Source organism: Typopeltis vanoorti, chromosome 24 (assembly GCF_054136105.1).
Source record: "Typopeltis vanoorti isolate ZY-2024b chromosome 24, IOZ_Tvanoo_1.0, whole genome shotgun sequence".
Classification (NCBI taxonomy): domain Eukaryota; kingdom Metazoa; phylum Arthropoda; class Arachnida; order Uropygi; family Thelyphonidae; genus Typopeltis; species Typopeltis vanoorti.
This window is the reverse complement of record NC_143572.1, coordinates 39778556-39791782: the sequence shown is the minus strand read 5'-3', so window position 1 is coordinate 39791782 and position 13227 is coordinate 39778556. Positions and strand designations below refer to the sequence as shown.

The following is a 13227-nucleotide window of genomic DNA, read 5'->3' as shown; positions in this document are numbered from 1 at the left end:
TGAATCTGCATCTGCACTCAAGAATCAACCTAATTTAAACAAATATGGTTGCATTAAACTTCCCAAAATTTGGGAAACTTTAATTATCAGAGATCCCTCTTGACATCCCAGGCCACCTGCAGATGCCCATAGAGGGTGCACCACCTAGATAGGACTTTAGTTTCGCTTTGTATTATATTTGAGTGTGTGTTGTTACAAAAAGTTTTTGTAATCCCCAAAGATGTCTCTGTGACGGAGATGAAATATTGGAAGTATTAAAATTAGTTTTAATCCTTTCCAGTACTGTTAATATTCCATTAAACCTCTAACATGAAGTTTAATAGAAATGGACCTGCATATTTGAGTATTTCACTTCAAAAATTTCAGAAATTAAACTAAAGGAAGGTGTATTTGTTGGACTTCATGTTAGGGAAGTATTAATATGTGAAAGATTCAAAAAGTGTCTCACTCAAATAGAACTGTGTAAAAACTCACAATTTCCAAAGTTTAAAATTGACTTATGTTCTTTAAGTGATATCAAGACACTGGAGTTATAAAGTTACAGTCTGTTTTTAAAATCATGGACAAATTCCTTTCAGCAAAAGCTTTAAGAATGTATAAAAGAATTAGTCACGTTTTACTTCTGGAACAAATAGAAGATGCACTGCTGGAACCGAATACTATCAACAAAAATATCTTAGAGTTGCAAAATTAACTATTCTATTCTTAATACTAAATACTAGATCACCTTGTTGCTAGTAAGGTAGAATTCAACTATAAGAGGTTTTTTTTTTTTATCAAATTAGAATTAAGTTAATGAAGAAATCAATAAAAGGCCAACATAAACAGATCACATTTGGTTAACTTATCTTAACTTAGCCAGTCATCCAAGATCTTAATAAAGGTGGTTTTAACTTTATAATAGAACCCTAAGAAATACCTGTGATTGATATTATGTTAGCAATAGGTCGAGGTATGTGACTTACCTAATTAAGTAGGCAATACATTTTAACAACATTTAAATGATCCCAGAAGTAATCTCATACTTCAGAATGCAGAGCACTGAGATTTTGGGAGGAAAAAAAAAAAAAATTAAAAAAATATCATTACTAAAGCATGTAAGGGAATTTCTGTGGTAATAATGAATACCTCCAAATATAATAATAGAAAGATCTTAATACATAAGATATACTGCATATCAAGTTCTTGGCAAAAATCCTACAAACTCTCAGAAGAAGAAAGTTAACAAGTTCATGAAAAAAGGTTAAAATGTGGTCTCCTGATATAACCAAAAACTTAGCCCCACATACCCCTCATACCTCTGGCATTTCAAATATCAAAAATAATATCCCTGTTTGGCCCATGGTCACTAAAGAGATGGTTACATATAGTTTAGCTAAATATGTAGCATTTACATTAACATAACACATAGGACATTCTTCTTCATATGTTAAAAATTCTGTTTATTTCCATTTGTTAACTGAAAAATTGAAACTAAAAGAATCTGGCCTTTTAATTAGTTCATCATCAAATTCCTGACATGTACCCTCAAGGGGTGTACAGGATATGATAGTACTACATGAAAAATTTACATCATTACTAACTTCCTATCTACATTTTTCCTTAAAATCAGTCTGTTACTTGTCAAGACTCCAATATTATCATTATCAGATCTTATTTATTTCTGTTGTTTAAGGCACATTGTACCATATCAATCCACATATATCTTGATCTCCCTCTGGGTTGTTTTCCTGCCAACCTGGGAGAGAATACTTGTTTTGCTAATCGTTCCTCGTCCATTCTGTTTAAGTGACCATACCACCGGAGATTAGATCTGCTAATGCATTCCTGGATGCCGACAATGTCAAGTTCTTTCCTAATATCCTCGTTTTTAATATGATATTGCCATTGATGCCATCTGTTCACGGCTCTAATCTTTCTCAGGACCCTCATATCTGCAGTCTCTAGTCTTTGGTCAAGTGTTTTACTTCTGACCCAACTCTCAGAATCCATAAGTTAAAACTGGTTTGAACACTGTCACTATCTTGTATACAGCTAATTTAGTGTTCCGATTAATTTCTCTCTTATTCCATATGAATTTATTCAATTGACTTCCCACCATACCAGCATTGCTGATTCCGTTGTCTATTTCTGTATTGAATTTACCATCTCCACTAAAAATCATGCCTAAATAGCTGAAATGTTTTACTTGTTCCACAGGTTCTCCATTCACAACATAGTTGACATTTTCAATGATTCTGCCTATTTTCATTGTCTTTTTATTGCTGACCTTCATACCATATCTATTACAACAGTTATTCAATTCAGTCAGAGAATCTTACAGACTTTTAGTGGATTTATTTAGAAGTATAACATCACCCGCATAAAGCAAAGAGCTGACATTAACATCTCCAATTTTGATATCATGTTTAATACCACTTTCCTTCATAATGTGAACCATATAGATAATGAATAACAGAGGGGATAATGTACATTCTTGTCTCACACCAGATTTAACATAAAAACATCTTCCTGTACTTCTTTCAATTCTAACTGCTGACTTACAACTCAAATAAAGACTAAGTATTGCTTGATATAATGCCCCATTGACACCATATAACTGTAGCATATTGAATAGCTTCTCTCTCTCTCTCTCTCTTGGCACTTTGTCATATGCCTTTTCCAAATCGACAAAACTTAAATACGGATCTTTGTTATATTCCCATGCTTTCTCGATTGTTTGTCGTAAAGTGAAGATATGATCCTGACAGCCTCTATTTGGCCTGAATCCAGCTTGTTCTTTACCCAGCTTTTCTTCCACAATTCTTCTCAACCGTTTCTCAAGTATACTTGAATAGATCTTGCCAGGAACACTCAGTTGGGAAATACCTCTGTAATTCTCACATGCAGTTTTATTTCCCTTTTTATATATGGGTACTATGAGAGCTCTACTCCAATCATCGGGAATTCATCCCTCTGTCCAGGCTTTCTGAACTATGCAGTGCAGCCACTGTAAGACTCTTATACCACCATACTTCAGCATTTCTGGTCGAATATCATCTACTCCTGCTGCCTTTCTACATTTCAAGCCTTTGATGCCTTTTTCTACTTCAAGTATGGATATGTATTCCTGACTGCATGCCTGGTCAGTGTTTTTTATCACTGTGCTGTCATCACTGCTTGTTTCATTTAGCAGTTTTTCAAAGTAATTACTCCATACTTCAAGGATATCTTTTTCTTCCGTTTTTATGTCACCTTTATCATCTCTAACTCCTTTTACAGCACTCTTTCCTCCATTCCTAAGCTTCTTCAACAACCTCCAGAATATTTTGCCACCTTCTTGATATTTATTTTCTATATTCTTGCCAGAGTCCTCCCATGACTTTTGTTTAGCTAGTTTTACACACTGTTTAGCATTCTTGCATTTGTCTCTATATTCTCTAAGAGCACAAGTTGACTTATTTGCCAGGAACTTTTGATATGCTTTCTTCTTTTCCTTCACTGCCTCTTTAACTTCCTGTGTCCACCATGGAGTTCTAATTTTTCTCTCCTTGCAGACAACTTCACCACATGCCTCTCTAGCTGAGTTAATCAGGGCTTTTTTCAAGGCTTGCCACCGAATCGCCAAGGTTTGATTCTGTTCTCAAACTCTTTCATTTTTTTCTACAGTTCACATCTGAGAGCTGCTCAACTTTTATTCGCTTTAAAACTTTCTTACATGTTCTTCTTTTCAATATGAAATTCAGTTTTATCCTGCTCAAGACTAAATAGTGATCACTTCCAATTTCAAATCCTCTGTACACTGTGGTGTCCTGCACCAGGGAGAAAACATCACTATCAAGAATAACATAGTCAATGAGACTTTTCTTATTCCTAGCCTCTTCTCTCCATGTGAATTTGTGCACATTTTTATGTTGGAACATGGTGTTAGTAATAACCAGTCCATGTCATGAGCAGAAATCCAACAAGTATTTGCCATTATTATTAGCTTTGCTCTTTTCTCCAAATTTTCCCAAAATATTTTTGTATGTCTGACAATCATTTCCTACTCTGCTATTTAGATCCCCAACAAGGACCAACTTTTCCTTTTTCATTGTGTCGGTTGCTTTTTCTAAAGCATCAAAAAATTCCTCCACTTCAACCTTATTAAAACCTTCTGTGGGACCATAGGCACAAATAAGTCTTATTGTACAGTTCCCCATTCTCATATTTGCCCACATTACTCTAATTGAGACTGCCTGCCATTCAAGAAGAGTAGCTTCATATTTTGTGTTGAATACTATGGCTACTCCTTCTTTTCCTTGATTGTCATTGCCTGAATATAACATTTTGTATTTATTGCTCAGAAAGATCTCACCATTTGTCTTTTTTATTTCAGTCACCACTATTATGGCGATCTGGTACTTATCTAATTCCTTAACTAGCTCCATTTCTTTGCCATTCAGGCTTCTTATGTTGATAGTACCGATCTTTAACTCTGGTGATGTTGAATTGGAGTTGTTTTTATATTTGTTCCAGTAGCACTTTTCGCTGTTTGCCCTGGTTCTCTGGTGAAAACAACGGGGCCTTGTTTAACCGGGCGACTCCCCAGCCGGCATGAAATTTTGTCATGTTGTACCATCATTTTTTATTTTGGTTTAATCAATAAGAATACAATTTGGTCAGCTAAATCCCAAATTGCCAGCCCATCCTCGTTCGTTCAGTATTAAAGTAGATACCCAACAGGGTGCACCACGAGAAGGTGAGGATTGGACATTAGGTCAGAAGCCCTGGTCGGTTCTCTGTATTCTTTTAAAGGCTATATGGAGGTCTCCTCTCAATTATACAGCTTTGACTGTTAAGCACCCTAAACCATAATTTTTAATTGTGTGTTGCATTATGTATATTCATAATATGTAAATATGAGTTGATATAAATTTTTGGTAATGACTAGTTCATAATTAAATCAATTTACATGTGAAATTATTTATATTAAGAATTGTTGGAATAGCATATTATTTAGTATGTAATAATATAGCCATTTTGTTTATAAAAATATCTGTTTATTGAAATGTGAGTGTCAGGATATTTATACAATAGAATAAAAATTAGCACCCCAATATTCTTTTTTCTTCTTTTAGGTGTATATGCACCTTCCAACAACCGACAATAAAAAACGTATAGTAATTACAGATACTGGAGAATTCAAAGCTATTGCTGAATGGCTATTAGAAACTGATGGTACTAGTTTAATGCGAGTACTGAGTGAAAGAGACGTTGATCCTGTAAGAACTTATTCAAATGACATTTGTGAAATTTTCTCGGTATGTATTATTATTATTTTTTTTTGTATGAGATGATTAGTTATACATTTAAATGAATAAACAAGTAATCTTTTTTTTTTTTTATGCTTAGTAATTGGGTTAAGTGCTGATTCTAAAATGGTTCATTAAGTGTTGTTTAAAATAAAAATAGAAATCATTTCGAAGCCATTCCAACTTTACCTACTGAAAGATTGGTGTAATCTCTTATTAGCTTGCATGCATAGATAGAAGGGAAGGTGAGTTGAGTTGAGTTAGCTGAACTCATATGGAGATAACAGGGTTTTTTCCTCCTGGAAACTAGGGTTTTTTTATCCTGCATACAGACAAATCGACCTTTGGAACACATAATTTACAGACAAAAAATACTGTTGTTGGTGATGATGGGTGGTAGGTGGCGTTGATGGTAGTAGTGTCATGGTAGGAGAATTAAGCAGTAGTGGAGAGGATGAGATGTATTTAGCAAAGTAGAGAGTGCCTCCTGCAATGAGTCCTTGTACTCCCTGGAGGTGTCACATAATAATAATAATTTGTAGAGGAGTTGAGAAATAGTCCATGTGTATGGCTTAGTAAGGAATCCATCTTTGTTTTAGCTCAGTTTAAGTGACAACCATTTAAAATAGAAAATTAAGTAAAGAAAAATGAATTACATATTGAAGAGATAAACTTCCAAAACCAATGTTTCACAAGTATACATAAAGTTTCTCTCTCAGTGACGTTCATTTCCATCACCATGCTGCAAAATCACACCCAGTTTTCCTAGAAACTCAAATCTCAGCTTCTTCAGGCACTACTCATCTCAGTTGCATTTTTCACTCATTTTATCACTTTTGTATACCTTATCACAGAGTTTCCAGCTTAAAATCTCCCTTTCGGTTTTGATCTCTTGTTGAAAACATCTCTGCTTCATTCTGTCGAATTTACTTGATGCTCTTTCACACATGCATTCAGTTTGTGAAATCTGCAAACATTTCTATAGTCACACTTGAATCAATTTTATATTTATATTCACATATGAAATATATGCAGATATTAAGAAATCAAAATTTTAAATTCCTTTTACTACTGTCTTTTGGAACAATAATTCCATTAAGGTATTTTCTAAAGAGCACAGTTTGCAGTAAATGAACCAAAACATCTTTGGTTAATTTTTATTATGTGCTTTCCACATGGAATATTCCAAGATTTTATGGGTGTTTCTGCTCCAGTGCACTTAAACAGCCATGTAAAAATGCATCTTACAATAGAAAAAGAAATAAATGTTTACTCTTTCTATTGATGTCTTTCAGTTGTGTTTGATGGTAGTAGTGTCATGGTAGGAGAATTAAGCAGTAGTGGAGAGCCAAAAAACAAATGCATCATTTACACAGCATTGCAAGGGTTTGAGCATAGCAATGGTGAGTCTTTGTTCTCCAAGTGTTCTGTATAGTAACCATCATCCAGCCTTGCAGTATGGCATCCTCAGAACACAGAAAAACCAGAGCTTCCTAATAGTACAGCTCTAGCCACTAAACTCAGTGCTATCTTTTTCAGCCATTGGACATGACATTTTTCATTTTCAGCCAACAGAAATGTTTGCTTCTGGAATACAACTTAAAATATAGCTAAAGATTTTAAACATCCTTCATCTGTTCTCTTAAAAGCAAACTTTATCCACTAACACAGACTGCAGTGAATAAAATTCTATGTGACTGCAGTGTGGCTTGTTATTGATAAGCTTGGAAGATCTGTTAACATCCATCTTGAAGAATATAACTACGAGGGCGGTCTGAAAAGTTCTCGGCCTAACAATGAAAAAAACGAATTTATAATTTCAACATTTTTTATTTTTTTTTCCCAACATAATTATCCTTAAGACTAAAACGTTTATTCCAGCGATGCTCTACTGCCATTATCCCGTCCCTGTAGTGGTTCTCAGTAAGATCTGCAAGATACCCCTCTACAGATGCAATCGCCTCTTGATTTGAAGAAAAATGCTGACCAGCAAGGAAGAGTTTTAGTTTTGGGAAGAGATAAAAGTCAGAGGGAGCCAAATCTGGGAATAGAGTGATGTTCCAACAATTCATAGTGCAGATCCCTTAATTTTCTCATTGCCAAAACACCTTTGTGGGCAGGTGCATTGTCCTGATGACAGATGATTTTTTTTCTTCTGCAAACCAGGCCTTTTCTCACGAATTTTTTCATCTAGTCTGGTTAAAAGATTGGAATAATATTCCCTGGTTATTGTTTTACCCTTTTCAAGATAATTAATAAACAAAAGGCTTTTAGCATCCCAAAACACCAACGCCATGACCTTATCTGCTGATGGAACTGACCTTGTCTTCTTTGGTGCTGAACAACTGGCTTTTGTCCACTGTTTTGGATGCTGTGTGAATTCTGGTGTGTAATGGTGAATCCAAGTCTCATCCTTAGTAATAAATTGATGCACAAAATCAGTTTTATTCTTGTTAATCGCTCCAAGCACTGTTTAGAGATTTTAATGCGAGTGTGTTTTTGATCTGCTGTGAGCAAGCTTGGCACCCATCTTGCACAGAACTTTTTCATTTGCAATTCTTCATGGGAAATATATCCTACACGTCCTTTTGAAATGCCTATAGTCTCAGCAATTTCACGCACTTTGACTCGCCGGTCATCCAGTACCATATTGTGCACTTGATTGATGATTTCTGGTGTTGTTACACTTTTTGGACGTCCTTCAAATGGATCATCTTCAAAGCTGGTACAGCCACATTTAAACTCAGCAGCCCATTTCTTAATTGTCGAAAACGAAAGAGAAGAGCGCCCATAAACTTATATGAACTTCTAATTAATTTCTTTTGGTGTTAAACCTTCTTTTACAAAGAATTTTATAACCACACAATACAACTTGCTGATAGTGTTGCCATCTATGATCAAGGCCGAGAACTTTTCAGACCACCCTCGTATATTTATTATCATTTTGGTAATTGGAGCTGGTAGCCATTCTGGATACCTGATCACAGAGGATAAATTGAAGAAAACTGTTCTTCTGTGTAGAAGTTGTAAGAGTTGGAAAGACTATTTATAGTCAGTATCGACTACAAGGCCAATTCCATTTCATTAATTCACTTTTAATTCCATTAAATATAGATGCATTATTTTACCAAAGTTCAGGGAGACAGTAATTTTAAGATTACACCTTGAAACATATCACCAAATAAGCTTTCTTTTGTTTGTCTCTTTGGGGGGGAGCACCATGATAGGATATTAGTTTTTTTTTTTTTTTTTTTCAATTATAATTAGAAATTGACCGTAATACTCTCTGTTCAGTGACAAGTATATTTTGTGCTCTGGTGGTGCTGTTTGAAAACTATTGAAATATTAGCTACTTAAATAAATTTTTTTTATTGTCATGATGTGCCATCATTTGATATTTTGGTTTAAGCCAGTACGAATACAATTTGTTCGGCTAAATCCCAAATTGCCAGCCCATCCTCGTTCATTTAGTATCTAGGTAGATACCTAACAGGGTGCACCACGAGAAGATGAGGATTGGATATTAGGTCAGAAGCCCTGGTCAATTCACCACATTCCTTTAAAGCCTATGTGTAAGTCTCTCACTTATATAGTTTTGACCCTTACGCACCCCTACAAAAATATTATTATACAAAAATATTTTGGGAAAATTTCATATAGCAATTGAAATGAAATTTCAATTGCTAAACCACTGTGATGTCATCCAGTGATAAAAAAAACACTGACCAGGAATGCACTCAGGAATACATATCTATACTTGAAGTAGAAAAAGCCATCAAAAGCCTGAAATGAGGAAAGGCAGCAGGAGTAGATGATATTCGACTGGAAATACTGAAGTTTGGAGGCATAAAAGTCTTGCAGTAGCTGACTGCAAAGTTCAGAATGCCTGGATAAATGGATGAATTCCAGATGATTGGAGCAGAGCTCTCATAGTACCCATATACAAAAAAGGGAAATAAAACTGAATGTGAGAATTACAGTGGTATTTCATTACTGAGTATTCCTGGTAAGATATATGCAATTATACTTGAGAAATGGTTGAGAAGGATTGTGGATGAGAAGCTTGGTGAAGAACAAGTTCGATTCAGGTCAAAATAGAGGCTGTCAGGATCAGCTTTTCAGTTTATGACAGGACTTTGTTATATTCCCATGAGAAATCATGGGAATATAACAAAGATCTGTATTTAAGTTTTGCAGATCTGGAAAAGGCATATGACAAGGTGCCAAGAGAGAGAGAGAAGCTATTCAAAACAGTTATATGGTATCAGTGGGGCATTATATTAAACAATACTTAGTCTTTATTTGAGTTGTAAGTCGGCAGTTAGAATTGAAGAAAGTACAGGAAGGTGGTTTAATGTTAAATCTAGTGTCAGACAAGGATGTACATTATCTCCTCTGTTATTTATTATCTATATGGACCACATTAGAAGGAAAGTGGTGTTAAACCTGATATCAAAATTGAAGATGTTAATCTCAGCTCTTTGCTTTATGTGGATGATGTTATACTTCTAAATAAATCTGCTAGAAGTCTCCAAGACTCCCTGACTAAATTGAATAACTGTTGTAATAGATATGGTATGGAGGTCAGCAATAAAAAGACAAAGACAATGAAAATAGTTAGAATTATTGAGAATGTCAACTGTGTTCTGAATGGAGAACCTGTGGAACAAGTAAAACATTTCGACTACTTTGGCACGATTTTTAGTGAAGATGGTAAATTAAATATGGAAATAGACAACAGAATCAACAAAGCTGGTATGGTAGGAAGTCAATTGAATAAATTCATATGGAATTAAAGAGAAATTAGTCGGAACACTAAATTAGCTGTATACAAGACAGTGTTCAAACCAGTTTTAACCTATGGATCTGAGAGCTGGGTCAGAAGTAAAACACCCGACCAAAGACTAGAGACTGCAGTTATGAGCATCCTGAGAAAGATTAGGGGCATGAACAGATGGCATGAATGGCAATATCATATTAAAAACGAGGATATTAGGAAAGAACTTGACATTGTCAGCATCCAGGAATGCTTTAGCAGAGCTAATCTCTCGTGGTATGGTCGCGTAAACAGAATGGGCGAGGAAAGATTAGCAAAACAAGTATTATCTTCCAAGTTGGCAGGGAAAAGACCGAGAGGAAGATCATGATGTAGATGGATTGATATAGTGAAAGGTGCCTTAGAAGACAGAAATATAAGATCTGTTAACGTTGGAGTGTTGACAGGTAACAGACTATTAGGAAGTTAGTAATGATGTAAATTTTTCATGTAGTACTATCATATCCTGTACACCCCTTGAGGGTATATACCAGGACTTTGATGATGATGAATAAATTAATTGGTGTTTCTCTGCTGTGGTTCATACGTCAATCCTCCTCCTGTCAGGTGTCTTCTCCCTCCAGGAGATTGACTACCATGTGTCTCCACCATGTCCTATTCTGCACCTCTCTGCTGTATTCCTCATATGAGAGATAGGTTCAGTCTTCTGTATTTTTCATCCACTCCAGTCTTTGTCTTCCTCTCTTTCTCTTTCCCTCAACAGTTCCTTCGAGAAAAAATATCTGACTTTTCTCTTTTTAATTTCTTTAATCAGGCTCCTGTTTATGCCTGCCATTTCTAGTGCCTCTTCATTTGTCTTTTTGTCTTTCCATGATATTCTCATAATTCTGCAGAGTATCCACATTTCAAAGGCCTCCAGTTTTTTCACACTCAGATTGGAGAGTGTCCATGTCTCTACTCCATATAATAATGTAGACCATATGTAGCATTTGGAGATTCTTAGTCTTGTTTTCAGATTTAATTCTCTAGATGTTAGTAGATTTTTCATACTGTTGAATGTTGACCTTGCAATTTCAATCCTTTTTCTAATTTCATCTTCTGTCCTGCCATTCTCTGTGATCAAGTGTCCGAGGTATATGTATTTTTCCACTTGGTCTAATTTATTTCCTTTTATATTGATGCATATTTTTGGTATTTTCTTTTCTCTTGAAATTATCATGATTTTTGTCTTTTTAAAGTTGAAACTGAAGCTATACTGTTCACTATACTTGAGGGTTTTATCTATAAGAGTTTTGAGGTCATATTTGTTTTCAGCTAGAAGAACTGTGTCATCTGCATATCTTAGGTTATTAATATTTTTGCCCCTACAGTGATTCCTTTGAGGTTACTAATTTTATTAAATATTTCTTCTGTGTGCAGGTTAAAGAGAATCAGAGAAAAGACACTGCCTTGTCTCATACCTTTCTGAACTGGGAATTCTTCTGAGGTCTCTCTATTTATTCTCAAAGATGCAGTCTGTTTTCAGTAAATATTAGTTAATAGCCTAATGTCTTTTCCATCCATGCCTATTTTTGAAAGGATTTCAATTAATTGTTCATGTTGGACATTGTCGAATGCCTTTTTTGTAATCTATGAAGCAGAGGTACACATCTTTTTGTTTTTCTAGATATCTTTCTATGATGGTTCTGACATTGAAAATACCTTCTCTTGTACCCACATTTTCCTTGAAGCCACTTTGTGTATCATTTATTTTTATGTTTATTTTTCTTTTATTTCTTTCAAGAATAACGTATAGGAGGACTTTTGATACTTGACTGATGAGGCTGATTGTCCTAAACTCTTCACATCTTGTAGCTTTTGTTTTTTTGGGAATCGAACGAAAATTGAGTGATTAATATCTTTGGGTAGAAATCCAGTCTCGTATATTTGATTGCATAATTTTGTTAGAAATTTCAGTCCTCCTTCATCGAGAGCCCTCAACCATTCTGCCAAGATGTTATCTATTCCTGCAGCTTTATGTGGTTTTAGTTTTCTGAAGGCATTTTCAACTTCACAGAGTTAAATGGATGGTCGTTCTAAATCAGTCTCTTCAGGAATACCATTTCTTTGTTGTTCATATAATTTCCTTGTGTATTCAATTCATCTTTTCATGATTTCTTTTTTATTCATTAGAATATGGTCTCTTCAGTCTCTAATGACACTTGCATGGTTTGCTGTATTTGTCTAGCTTGTCATTTCTCTGATCTTTTCATGCATTTCTCTGCTTCTGGGTTTTCTATATTTATACATTTATATTTAATCCATTCTTCTTTGACTTTACTGCATTCTTTTTTTAGTTCTTTATTCATGCTTTTATATTCAGGTTTGTTCTTTAACTTTTTTCTTTGTTCCATCAATGTCAGTATTTTTTCATTCATCCAAGGTTTATTCCTTTTTAATTGTGGGAGTGTATTTTTGGCTGCTTCATTGATGCTATTCTTGAATGTTTGCCAGTTCATGTTAATTTCATCAATTGGTTTTCTTCTCTTTGAGTTGTGGTGTCAGACTTGTTAAGGGATTTTGTAAATTCTTTTATAAAGCAGTCTTTAACTTCTTGGTTGTTAAGTGAGTCTGAATTATAAGTTTCTCTTATGAATGGTTGGCTTGGTATCTTAAGTTTTATTTTGATTTTTGCAATCACTGGGTTGTGGTCTGATCCTATGTCTGCTCTAGGATATGTTTTTTGTTGTGTTGTTGCATTTCAGAATCTTTTGCTTATTATTATATAGTCAATTTGGTTTCTATAGATGTCCCCAGGGCTTGTCCAGGTATATAGTCTTCTGGGAGGATGTTTAAACAGTGTGTTGGCAATTATTAGGTCATTGGTTTCACAGAACTGAATTAATCTTTCATTTCTGATTCCAAGCCCCTTGGTTTCCCATGCAAATGAGATTTTTTTCTGAGCCCACTTTTGCATTTAGTCGCCCATCATTATAATAACATCATCTGACTTAGCACTGGAGATTGCAGTTTGGATTTCTTCATAAAATTGTTCCAACTCTTCATCTGGGTGATCTTGGGTTGGCTCATATGCTTGGATAATATACAGGTTGAATGGTTGTGCAGTTCTTTTGGCTGTTATGATTCTGTCATTTATGGGCCAATATCCCTGTAGAGATTTTGCAATTCTATTACTTA

General features: G+C 34.8%; 1 protein-coding gene across 1 annotated transcript in view; it reads left to right on the top strand.

Annotated features, from left to right (window-relative positions):
• The window catches only part of Polr2A (RNA polymerase II subunit RpII215), a 224370-nt gene that overhangs the window by 187124 nt on the left and 24019 nt on the right, over nucleotides 1–13227 (top strand). Inside the window, exon 21 of the mRNA XM_090413957.1 lies at nucleotides 5100–5282. Within this exon, the coding sequence (XP_090270083.1) occupies nucleotides 5100–5282 (183 nt within the window). The remainder of the gene's footprint in view (nucleotides 1–5099; nucleotides 5283–13227) is intronic.